Raw genomic sequence first — 13499 nt, forward strand, 5'->3', positions numbered from 1 at the left:
GAGCTGGCCAGACTGGAATGTGAGGTGCCAAACAGCAGCAGGAAATGCTTAACTGCTAAGTTAGATGGTTAGAGGTGGTTCCTTAAAACTGGCTGGCAAATCGAATATGATCGATTCATCCTCTTATGGCATCTGGGATGGACAACTGGAATATACAGTACATGCTGTTACATTTATCTGCTGCAGGACAGAAGTCACAGAGATGAAGTAGCTCAATAGTACGCTACTAGAACAACTCTAATGCTTCTTGGCTATGGTTAGCATTGCTAGCTGTGCAATGGTCAAATGTTTTTCTCACTTCTTGTCGAGTCCAGTAAATTTGCATAAATAGAACAAATCTCAGGCTACAACTAATGATTATTTTAATTCATCAATTAATCTGGCAATTGAATTAAATATTCACTTTGTTTATCTAATGGCAGACAAATATAAGAAAATGCTGATCCCAAGTTTCCAGAGCACCTGGTAACATCTTCAAATGGCTTCTAACAGTCCAAAAAAAAACCAAAGTATACAGTTTGCAATAATATAAGAGAAGAAGCTTAGACCTACAAATGTTAGGAAGTTTTGCTTAAAAATATCTAACAGTTGTCTCAGTACTGGCTTAGCACAGTAGAGATTAAGGTAAAATAACTACATGTATCCTTAAAACAACCTCATTATTGTCCTGATAAAATGTCTTAAAGATATTATACACATATAATAAAGAATGTCAGGCTTAAAAGCTATGAACTTTCTATGCTGCAAATAAGAAAAGGTCAATTGAGTTCAGCACAGTTTGCCCCTTGTATCTGATCTCTCTGTCATTTAATTAAATGGTATCGATTGACAAATCATAGGCTATTGATGATTTGACAGTGACTCCGCTCCACACTGGTGAATTAGTGGAGCGTTGGTCACCACATCTAATGACAAGCAGAGGTCTTGCAGGTGAAGTGAATTTCACTGAGAACAATAAATGACTTGCTACAGTGAGATCAGTGACTGCTGCGCATCCACAGCGTGAAGGATGACTGAGATAAACCACCGTCACCTCCACCTATAGTCTGCTGCTATCCATTATCTGACACATCTGATATAATGGAGAGGAGAGCTGCACTCTTCTTTCCCTCCCTGCAGTTCACTGCAGCCCAGCGTCTTCTATTGAAGCGGTGACATATTGTGAAGCACAGCCTATTAGAGCACACATCACTCATCGCAGCATGAAGCCGCCTTCCACATCAACAACATGACAACTGACTTCAATGTAAAGGAGGCCGTGTGTGTGTGTGTGTGTGTGTGTGTGTGTGTGTGTGTGTGTGTGTGTGTGTGTGTGTGTGTGTGTGTGTGTGTGTGTGTGTGTGTGTGTGTGTGTGTCCATTTCTAAAAAGGCAGGACATTTTTCACAGCAGTTACAAGTGGATCTTATCTAATCATTACTGAAAATATGATTTGATGAATTGTCTTTACGGGCTGCAAAATTAATAAGGAATAAATATTTAAAGGTGTGTGTGCATGTCAGTCTCCACTATACACTTACTGAGTCTACTGAGCTAATTTTTTGTCAGTTATGTTGGAAATCCTGCAGGTTCTGCTGGTTTGGTCTGATATCCAAGTCCAAGTTAAACCATAAGCTATTATCTTAACAATAGCCTGAGGCAGAGGCAGCACTCTAACTGCTCCCGAAAGTCTTGTTTATTCTGCTTCACAGAAAGCAATTACCTTGCAGAGTTTATCACTCACATCAGCTCGTTTGGCTTCCTTTAACTGATTAAAGCTATCAGAGTCAATGGCTGGAGAAAATTGGCACTTTCATTTTAATAAAAATGTATGTTTGTTTGTACTGACGGAGCTATTTCTCTCAGCCCAATCTGCTGTCTGGCTGCTCTGCTGTACAGAGATACTCATATGGGTTCGGTTCATAGTAGTACCAAAATCAGACCTTAATCCATATAGAGAGATATTCACAACTCTGACATCAGCCTACACATGTAAGAAAAAAGAGGATTGTGTATGGCCACCATTGTTTCCACTGTGTCAAATGTCAAGCAGAGCTCAATAGAGGATTAAAGTAAATGTATCACTGATGATATGCTGGTTGCACATTCACAAGTACAATGAATTGCCAATATTTGCTAATTTGCTAATGTTTCTCTAATAGTAAGTTAAAAGTTAATTTGTTGACTGCTCTGCCACCTAAAGCAAAGTCTTTATTTTTAGTTGAGCATCAGATATTCACACACTGACAGCATAGCCACAATACTGGACGGGTGTATTCTGTGATCAGGCTGTATTGTGCTTTAATTGTAATTTCCTATAATCATTGTGTTTACATTTTTTCACTCACTTTGTGATATAGAATGGCTGTAGGATAGTCACATGTATTTTATATAACCAATGTTACATTCAGGTAACTTCAATCAATAGGAGGCTACCGCTGTGCAATTGCTATGTTCTTTCCTGACAACAGTTATGACAGTAAAGAGAACATTCAGAAAGCAGAGGAAATGGCTTTGCTAAATATGTGTTATTTGAAAGGAGGTGATAACGGAGCCTTTTTTCAGCTAGTCTAATGTTGTCTTCCCTCTAAACAATCTCCACCAATGTCAGAAATGTATAGTTCCTGTGGTCCTTATATAGATATGTTGTCTCTGTAGTTGCTGTTGCCTGATGTGCATTTACATATTTTAGGAGCTGCTCCAACATGTGTAGGCTCCATAGCTACGCCATAACCCAGTATAAACCATAAAGCCCATGAAATTTCAGTTTGACACCTTTTGGCTTGATACAACAATGTGAATAATAATAAAAGTTAATAAAACGCACAATTTATCATTTAAGAGTTTTAAATAATAATCATAGCTGAAGTTGTTATGTCTTATGTGTGTAAAAAGACTTTATGTGTACAATTCATGACATAACTTTAGCTTAAAGCTATGTACAATATTCTAAAGTGTTCTAAGTATTAAGTAATTCTAAGTATTACGGTTGTTTGGATCAGACTATGTTGACCAAATTAGTCCTTTTCCTAGGATGGAATAAAGTCTACCAAAAGACTTCCACTAATAAGCACTAGACACTAAAACACACACACACACACATATTCACATAGCACACAGTGAGCACACACACGCACTCCTCTGCACAAACAGTAACAGTGTCACAATTGTTTCGACCGGTAATTGTAGCGTTCATTTGGGGCCAAGCAGCACCGTTTAGAAAATGCTGCTACATGATTCTGCGATTGATGAATGTTCTTCATCTCTGGTCAACGCTGTGTAAAATATTGCATGTGACGCATAAACAAACAGACAAACAGAGATGTTGTGTTGTGTGTGTGTCATTATGTGCTGTAAAACTATAATTTGCTGGTATGTTTCTGCATCAGTGGAGAGACTTGCTGTCTGACTCTTGGATACTTTATTGTGTGTAGAAATTACATGTTGCAGACAGCCACAGCCCTCCAGTCTCACCAGTATTGTTGGCAGGTTTGTTCCCCAACAAGCTCCATCCTGCAGGCAGTACGAGGTGGTGGAGGGCCAGTGCCAAGCTCTCATCCAGACGTTCACACTCCAGCAGGGGAATCTGACACTCATCCAGCAGCAGCGCCCCGTCGAGGCCGTCAGCCCGGCCCGCTGTGCTCACCTGTGTGGAGGGCGATTACAACGATGAGTCAAGTTTTAGAGAGGAGGAACCGAGGCTTAGTACTACTGGAAGCACTCATTTTAAGACGCTCAGCATAAGAGCATTAACCAAATGCCTAAAATGTAAGATGCAAATGTAGGAAGACATATCCACAGGCGTCTTTCAGCGCTAAGCTCGATTTGAGGCTGTACTTAGTTCACAAAAACAAATCATATTCAGATTAAAAAGTGGAACATGTTCCATTAGAGGTTTTAAGTTAAGTGCTCAAGACAGTTACATTATTTTGACTGGTGAAGCAAATTCAATATTACATTTCTATGATGATACACTGAGCTGCAAAGACTTTATTAATTGAATACCGAGGAATGTGAGACATCAGTCCTTGTCAGGGAAGAAACAATAATATTGCAAATCTCTTGTTTTACTGTCACTCTCCCCACATCGCTTCATCACTTGTAACCAATGGTAACCTCTTATTTCCTTGTTCTGTGACTTTTTTTCTACGACGGATTCAGAACTGGAAATGACTTGTCATGTCGCTCACCAGGAACTGGGCCATGTCAAAAGCCAAATCCTGGACAAAGGTGAATCGATGCTCGGCCAACGGAGCCAGGCGACCCAGGCAGGGCTGTAGGTCCTCAGGGTCCTCGGACACACCTCGGCAGACTGCACACAGGGTGACCAGCACCGCCTCACAACAGTCATGGGCTACGTAATGATACAGGGAGGAAGGAGACATGGAGATAGGAAGAAAGAGAGGGAGGAGAACGGAAAGAGAAAGGAAAGGAGAGGGAGTCATTTATTACTTTGACAAACAGTGAAAACAGGGCTTGTTATAGTGATGATTCCCACATTAACATTTTACTTTGTTTTTAGTGAGTTTACACTCCATATTATTAGCCTTTATGTGAATAGTGCATAAATAAATCCACCATGTGTTTTGAAATTGTATTTTTATAATATTAAGTGCATATTTTGCATTAACACTTTGTTATCTCCTAGTGTTGTACTGTATGAGCTTTGTTAACTTGTTGCTGCTAGCAAGGTGACTTTAGCCTTTAGCAACCACCACAGTGAATCAGAGCAAGTATTGCAACAATAATGGAAAAAATCGATAATAAATTAAAGAAGCACAGTAATTACACACGCATTTGTTTTTACCTGTAAATAAAATAGTCATTAGGAGGCAAAAAATAGGCAGAAAAGACTCAAATCAAATTTGCAAATCTTTTTTTTTCACTGAGGACATTTTGGCATGGCACAGTAGGATAAGCACAGGTGTAAATAATTAAATGACTAATAATGAATGATGGCTGAAAGCCATTTAGCTGCTTCAATTTCAGGGTCCTGGTACCGTGCAGGCTGGCTCACTGTCACACTGTCATAGCTTACTGGTACAGCTGACTAGAAGAGAGCCATCCTTAATGTTCTTAGAAACACCTGTGCTTTTCTTAAAATGACATGTCAAAATGTCTGATATAAGGAAGCCTAAAGCTCATTAACGCAATTTACCCAGCTGAGGGGAAAATGGCTGAGCTTGTATTTCACTTCTACTTTTGAAAAAGTACCCTCATCATGTGGTCCATTAAGTTATCTAATTGTGCTGTTAAGTATGTTTTGTGACTGCTACTTTTATCACACAGTGGAAAAATAACATTGGAACAAATAAATGTGACAATTACAGTATATGGTAACATTTTCCCCTGCAGGGAGACTCCCTGGCTCGGCATTAATCAACTCCCCAAGCAGAGCTAGACTGGCTGAAGAGATGTGTCTGTGTGAGCAATTTGCTGCTAAAAAGCCGCATGAATGAACAGTGACTCTGAAAGGTTCTTTAAAAGCCTGAATTTATTTGGATAAATAGTTCAATAATGTAGCCAAGTTTGTGCTAGAGGTAAGGAAATAATCTCACACGCCCACAATACAAAAACACACGCTTAACCTATGAAAAGATACAATATGTAAACAATTTAGTCACCTGACATTAAAAAAATGTACAGCAAGTACCAATCATTAGCAACAATCAGCACAATACACTGACTTAAACACCATTTAGTTAATAAAAGTAGATTACAATATTATTTTACTTCATGTATTCAATGGACTTAATTTATCCAACTAAAAAGCCATTTAGCAGTCACAAATCAAACTCAAACTACCAATAGATTAACAACACAACAAATTATCGGTTACATGAACGTTTAAGCAAATGAGTTCACTTGTCACAATAAAAAGAATGAGCACAGACGACTGTAGTGCATGTACATGGCCAATTTGTGCCTTGTAAATGTGTGCAGCGCTGACAGCCTTCCTGTCTTTGATTTGCGGGGTATTTTATGGCTTTCTGTATAAAGTTTTCTTCCTTTCCAAATGCCCGGTCATACACTGTGGATGCAGCGCTTCTTGTAATTTGCTCCAAAGAAACCAATGAGAGCTGAACCTCTAGAACCCCATCTGTCTGGAGGAAGCTTTCTATGCTATCAGACTCATTCATTCAACACTCCTTGACCTCATAATCCAGACTAACGATTTTTATTCCATTTACTTTGCATCAGTGTTATTTGTTGGCCTCTACAACCATAGTCAGTTTCTCTAATGAAACATTAAGGTTCAAATGCCTTGCTCAAGGGCACCTCAATCCAAGCCGAAGAACTGATTCAGTGTATTTGTGCTGATTTTCCCAGGACACTTGAGAGTTTTATCCCGCGACCTTGTGGTCGGTCACAAGTTCGGAGCTCTGTGCATCCTTGATGGAGGGAGCAGTGAAGCGGAGCTAATCTGTTAGTAGAGAGTAACACCCCCCCTCCAGACGGCTGTAATTCAGTGGAGCTCTTAACAAGATAACACTATTTAACATGTTCTGCCTTCTTTTTGTCCTGTCTGGAAGGAAGACACCTGAAAAACAAAAACTCCATAACTTCCCCCTGCACCTTCAGCTCAAGGTCTTTCCCAGCACTTTGCTTCTAATTGCAATTATTACGGGGTCACAAGTATGCTGTATTTTTAATGACCACCTTTTTTTCTGTGTACAGTGACCTTTATCTCTGTGCTGTCCGTTGAGCTGGTCGAGCTTCTTCACTTCACAGGAAGTGTCTTTGAGTAACAGTGCTAGAATAAGTGAGATTTAAATGAGATTTGGTCCAAGAGGAGCGATGATGATGATGATCTTGATGAATGAGCCGGCCTCTAAAAGAACTAACGCAAGGTGATTTCTGCTTCTCCACAACACAACATTAGTTTAAAAATGAGTACAGTGGCACTGGATAATTAATCATTAATGACTTTGACTTTCTTCCACGGCTATAACTCCTGACTGCCTCATGCTTTCTGTGTGATGTGAGGGCAGAATAACACCACTCCCTTCTCGAATACAATTATTATTTGGAAACAGTCTGGGACATTTAGGCAAGCTTTGACATCAATAAATGCTAATTTTGTGTCAGAGCACATGAGGGCTCTAGAGGACAGATCTATGATTATGATCACATTTTAATTTTATATTCTATTTTATGCCTTTAAGGGGTCTTTGAATTTGTTGAGTTTGTTATGAGCCTGCAGCATATAAATCTGCAATGTTGCTGCTTTCACAGAAGCTTCTTTTCAGTCTGTTTTTATTTACCAATGGGCTGTACTATTTACACAAACATAACATGAGGGCAAAAGACTTGAACATTGATTGAACATGTTTCAAACACTGTAGGGGGAGCTGCCTTCTCGCCATTAGAAGTCACAGAGAAGCTGCAAGAGACTTACCAGGACACAACGCCTGCAAGGTGTCATGACTGCTCCTTAGGGTGCTGGTCAGGTGTCTCTGCGTGCTGCCAGCGAACAGCAGGAAGTAGTCGACGCCCTCCTCATCCGCAGCCAGCTCTTCATCACTGAGCTGCACTGTGATAACACACTGCCCCTGCATGGACAGCCACAGATAGGCAGGCAGTAAGAGGAAGGGGATGGAAAAGGAAAAAAACGTTAAAAAGCTATTTCTTCATGCGTTTATTTATTTAATTAATAAAAGCCATTTAAGTTCTTGATGGAACACCTGCTGAAAGTCTGCAGTTAGAAAAGAGTAAAAGGAAAATGTTTGAAGCTCTTAATAACTGTGCAAAAGAGTGCATTTGGCCTCAGAGTCAGGGATGAATGCACAGCATAGTGTGACATCATTAAAGGCAGTCTACATAGTGTGTGTATAACATTTTTTAAAAAGCCTAACAACTCAGAAAATGAAGGTTTTGAAGTCCAGCACCAAAGCAAAAGTACCAAATCTAATAGTACCTCAGTATTTTCTAGCTGGGTGCAAATGTGCAAATGTTTATCTGTTTATCCACACTCACAGTTTCTCACAGATAAAAATCAAATGTGATCGGAAAACTTAAATCCTATCACAGTTAGTCATTTCAGATGCATTTAAGAGAGTCTGATTCTAGGTGTGAATCACACTGCTTCCCAAGAGGATCTAGTTATATCTGCATACCAGATAATAACAAGGCCATGATGGTGTAAAATGCTGCATGGAAGCTGCCAGTTTTTTCTGCACCACAATTGTTTGAAGCAATTACACTAATACTACAAAGTGATAGACGTTCGAATGCTACACATGGCATCATTAACAAACAAACAAACGATGAAACATGGAGGAACAGCTTGACTTTCTATCGACTCAGCGAAGTGAGTGCATTTAGGGTCAGATCACATCAGAGAAGGAGAACAATGAAATGTTATCACAACAGGAGGAGGCAACTTCATTAATAGTAACACTTATTCCTCTTATTATTGTTAAACTTCTGAATTAATGCTTTTTATCAACTAATACAGCTTTTTAGCCTTAATGCATCCTTGGATTATTAACCAAGGTCAATGCTCTTTTTCCATTTCTTATTCATACAGTTCCACACATTCACACATGGAGGCTTTCTTTCACTGTAGTGCACTTCAGCAGTTAAATAAATGGTTTATAGCATTTAAACAGTAGTTACTGAGTGATTATATATTCACTTTCTGTACACTTTGGGTCCAGATTAGATCCAAATCAATGAGCATGTGCATGGTGCCGTAGTAACAGAGCTTCTTGGTACTTAAAGAAATGGGAGGGTCATTAGCGAACTATATTTTATTTTTTGAGGTTACAAACTGTGTGAGGGCTGATCCTGGAGGCTGTGAGAGAGTTTAGGTTAATGCCTCTGTCCTTATTGGATTTGGGGGAAGTTTATACTTGAGCAACCCCAGAAATGTTACTCAAGATGGTGTTATGCTTGCAAGTCACGTTGGTCATGATCCTAATGATCCTTTCCTTTTGTAATAGTGAAAGTCACAACACACTGTTTGATCCTATATTGTTCCTTATCATACTTATAGGTCTAACTAGCTCTGCTGTTTCTTAACACAGATCATCAGCTGATGAGGATGTTCACTTTTTGACAACACATGCAGCTTTAGCCTCAGTCTTTCCCAGAGTGCTTAACTAAGAATTAAAGTGTTCCCTCTTAAAATGTCGTCAAACGTCAGTGTGAGGCCGCTTTTCAACCAACTTGCAAAAGTTGATCAAATCTGACAACTGTTTTAGTTTCCACTGACAAACTAAACCTGCTTCTGTTTGAAATCAAGGACCTTTTGGTACTAAGAGTAAATCTTCAAGCGTTGTCCCATTTGAGAACTGAAAGCTTATTTTAGGGAAAAACCATCCACATAAAAATTTCTCTATCTTTTCTTAGAAATATGACGCATCAAGTATTGCCAATGTTCTGACATTATGATGTGAAAATATGATTATGCACAGTTTATTGTGCATCTTGCTGTTTCTCTAAAATGACAATCAGCTATGCTGTGGCTGAGCATTGCATGGCATGATGTGGTGTCATCCAAGGACAGACAGAGGAGGAGGAGGAGAAGCAACAACAAAAAAAGAAGGATATTGTTCAAAATTAGCTTATTTCCACTGGGGGAATGCGGCTTGTTGACAACGAGGAGGGATAATGGGACATTTCTTCCCACTAAATCCGACCAGTGTTGCAATCTTTTCGCCAGCTTCGTCCAACATGAACAACCTGATGTGGCTGCCAGTGAAAGCCAGTGTGTAGGGGAGCTTAACAGTCAGGGTTAAAGGTGCTTCCTCCTCCTCTTATAAAGTGGTAGCCTAAGGGCCCTGTTCCATACAGGGGGTATCAGCAGGTTGACAGCAGCAAGGCTAAGCAACAGCCTTGGGATCTACATGTTTCAGTTTGGCAAAGCACTAATGCTGCTGAGCAATGTGAGGGGGAAAATGTGTTCAAAGGCGACTACATAGCCCAGAGGCCACAGGAAGAGACACAGCCCGCAGTCACTTTCTGAGAGCCAGGACTGAATATATTGACTTGCAGTGTGGAGGATGCAGGCTTTGCTATGCAAGGAGAGTCTCCTCTTTAACAAGCAGAGCAGAAGGACCGGTGTAAATGAGTTGTAGATGGGTGGGAGCCAGCAGGCGTGACATTCTCTCCATTAAAAACTCATCTCTTATCCTGAGCCCAGATTGGAAATTAGGGTTTGCTGCTACTGAACAGATTGGTACCTCTGTGGATTTGTGGGTTTGTGCTCCGTGTGAAAATGGAAATGTATTAGTGTGAAATAAGTTCCACATCCTCACTACGAACAAAAGAGGAGCACAAGGAGAAATGGTTTTCTGTCAGCCGCTTAAGGCGGGTGGTAAATCACCTCAGTCACAATACCAACCTGCTGCATTTGGCACAATAGCTGCTCAAATTATGTCTGACGGCACCACAGCAGGCTCTTATTTTGTCTAAATTAATATCCGCCCATCATAAATAACATTATGTGCCGCTGATTTTTTACAATGGCTTGAAAACAGATTAAATAAACTATTGAATTCACAAATCCTGTCTGCAGAATATGCTTCCACTCTCCTTTGAGTTTTTACCTCCTCGGTTATGATTGCTTGTAATCAATTTGTGATGTGTGAATTGGAACTTATTTAGATAAAAGAGAGATTAAAGAGTAGACTAGAACATCATCTGAATAAGATCATTGTTACTCCTTCTGGAGGCAAATATTGTGGCGGGGGTGGAGATGGAGGAAGAGAGATGTGAAACATCTGCAGGGGATGGCAGGAAACACAGCTGCACACACCCACCTTTGGAAAGCATGCAAACAAGCACATGCGCACACAAACTTAAACTAACACCACGGGCAATAACATCAATAAATGCAAAATACAGTATAGCTGAGTGACTCCCTGCGTGTCCCGTTTAATTCAGAGAAACAAGCCAGCAGTTTCAGAGCTGTGTGACATGGGCTGAAGTGGATATCTTTCAGCCTCACCGTATGACTGTGCTCCTCTGCTGGTAATAAGTACTTAACAAAGTGACCTGCTGGGGCATTGACCTGCTAATCATGGAGCTTCAACGGGGAACAGGCAGCTTTTGAGCAACATCAAAAGAACAGCTGGAGGCTATGAACCCAACCCCCTCTTTTTAAAATATGCATATGTGAATGGTGGCCCTTTCCACACATCCTGCAACTGTCCCGGGTTCAACTATCTAGGTATGGTAGTAGCTGTTTTAGGCCTTTATTCATAGTATTAGGATTTCTCACCAAGGCTGCTTTCAATGATGACTTAAGAACTTATTTTGGAGTTTTAAAAATGTTTATCTCTCTGGCTGGACTTCTTACTAGGTGGAGGTTTGCTCCATATCAGAACACAAGCTAATCAAGATATCACGTAGCTCCTCTAAGATATTTTTCTTTATTTACAGAAAATTCAAGAGACCTCCCTTCTTGTTGCATAGAAACTGCTATAACAACAGTAAAACACGTCATAGGTATAAAGAGCAGGCATGATAAAAAGTTAAAGGTTAATGGCTACACTTTACTGAATGTGTGATTCATCCCTGCTGGCATTTACACATACTGAATGATTTTTACTAGCAAGTGGAGCTAACCTAATAAGAGAGGATTTCTTTGAAAGCAGAATGTTTAGCCTTTTTATGTGGTTCACCCAGAAATGTTGCTGCCCCGCTAGAGCTATGGAAGACAATTTATGGAAATCTTACTTGTTGGCAAGTGGCCAGATCCAGACTCAAAGTAAATTAGCTCCTGGACATGTAAAATTGCTAAAGCATTTACAAGGTAAACACACCCCTTTCTCTATAATCGACAAAGGCTGCTGATATCCAGAGCATCCGTCATCCTTGCAGCAGTGCCATTAAGAGACCGTGACATAACAGAGAGGTCACAGGTACAATCAGCAAAACTGCTGCCATGTCCACCAACAGTAATGTGACCTGAAAGTAACTTTTTGACACACCTACCAAAAGTCCACAGGCTAAAGCATATTTTTTACTGACCAAAATTGCCTTTTTATCTTTGGAATACTGGCCACACATACAACAAGTCATCACACACAGCCTCAGTATCATACTGTATCCATCCTCTTGGTACTCCTTTATCTCCAAACCTCCATTTCTCACAAACTTTCTTTTTTTATGTGCTTCTTCCTCCTTTTCGTTGGTGGATTTTGTTTTAAAGGTTGGCTTACTCCTTGTACATTTTGCCACATAATAGCTATATAATTAATGGCAGCTAGCAGCACACCAATGGCAAGTGGAGAGCTATGTTGTTGGGTAGTTGATGTCCTGTAGGGTAAACAGTGCTGTGAAACTAGGAGCTCTCTAGATGGTCTGTGGCTGGCAATCCTTCGCCTCAGACCATCTAAAGGGCTTCTACAATTTTGTGGCACTGCTTAGAAACATGTAAACTGTTTTGGATTTCCTCTGATCCACCATGCCAGATATTTTATTATATTACTATTTTCGTACAAAAATGTACCTGCCAGTGTGGCAGATAGCCTTGTGAGATTTACTCACCAAATGGAAAATTTACCCACCGCTGGCACTTGCTGGGTGTTAATTTCAGACCCTGTAAAGACTACCTAGTCCTCTAATAGTAAGAAACTCTGGAAAACAATGTCTGCACAATGCAGAGAATGTAAATGGCATGTTTACCCACAGTCAGAGTCTCTGCTATTGAAAGAAACATTTTTTACAGACATTCCTGAAGTCATCCTCTGCCCAATGACTCATATGCCCTCACTGCTCCCTAAAATTGTACCTCTCTCCTTCTAATACTAATGATCTAGAGTTTTAACTTACAAACTGGGGCTGTCATTTCCAGTCAATTTGGGTGGCAGAGTCCCCTATATGTGTATTTTTAAAAAGGTACAATTAAAGACCAACTACTTAACCCCTCGGAGCTATCTCACTGTGAATTGCTGTGATAAGTGTCTAAAATCTGATGTCTAATGAGGCCTGACTGCCCGCCCGGTTCCACTGAAGACTTTGGCTGTAAATCACAGATAAGGTTGTCTGGGTGGTTAATGTGTGAGCCAGTCTAGCCTTTAGAGGAACACACACACACACACACACACACACACACACACACACACACACACACACACACACACACACACACACACACACACACACACACACACACACACACACACACACACACACAAAGACACTTGTTTCTGACTTATCTCATATCCTGTGTGCCTTCCTCACCTGCTAGTGATAGGGGACCAGTGTAACTCCTCAGATACTCACTCAGAAATGCCTCACACACGCATACAACTAATGAATACAGGTTCTACTGTGCAAACCTGTAGACATTTTAGAATCTTATGCTATGAGGAAATGTATTTAAGGCCCAAAAATGGTACTTAATGAGAAAAAAGGGAGAAGAAAATTGGTAGACCATGATTTAGTCCTGGAAAAAGTACAACAAGTCAACTAATGAGGGAATTCAGGCATCTTGAGGGTACCAATGATCATGAGACTGACCACTTGTTTGGGGCACTGGTGTAGACAGTCGTACTGAATGATAGCCTG

General features: G+C 40.3%; 1 protein-coding gene across 1 annotated transcript in view; it reads right to left on the reverse strand.

Annotated features, from left to right (window-relative positions):
• The window catches only part of LOC133981105 (A-kinase anchor protein 13), a 106421-nt gene that overhangs the window by 72625 nt on the left and 20297 nt on the right, over positions 1-13499 (reverse strand). Inside the window, 3 exon segments of the mRNA XM_062419993.1 lie at positions 3453-3624; positions 4169-4332; positions 7378-7531. Of these exon segments, the coding sequence (XP_062275977.1) occupies positions 3453-3624; positions 4169-4332; positions 7378-7531 (490 nt within the window).

Source organism: Scomber scombrus, chromosome 1 (genome assembly GCF_963691925.1).
Source record: "Scomber scombrus chromosome 1, fScoSco1.1, whole genome shotgun sequence".
NCBI lineage: Eukaryota > Metazoa > Chordata > Actinopteri > Scombriformes > Scombridae > Scomber > Scomber scombrus.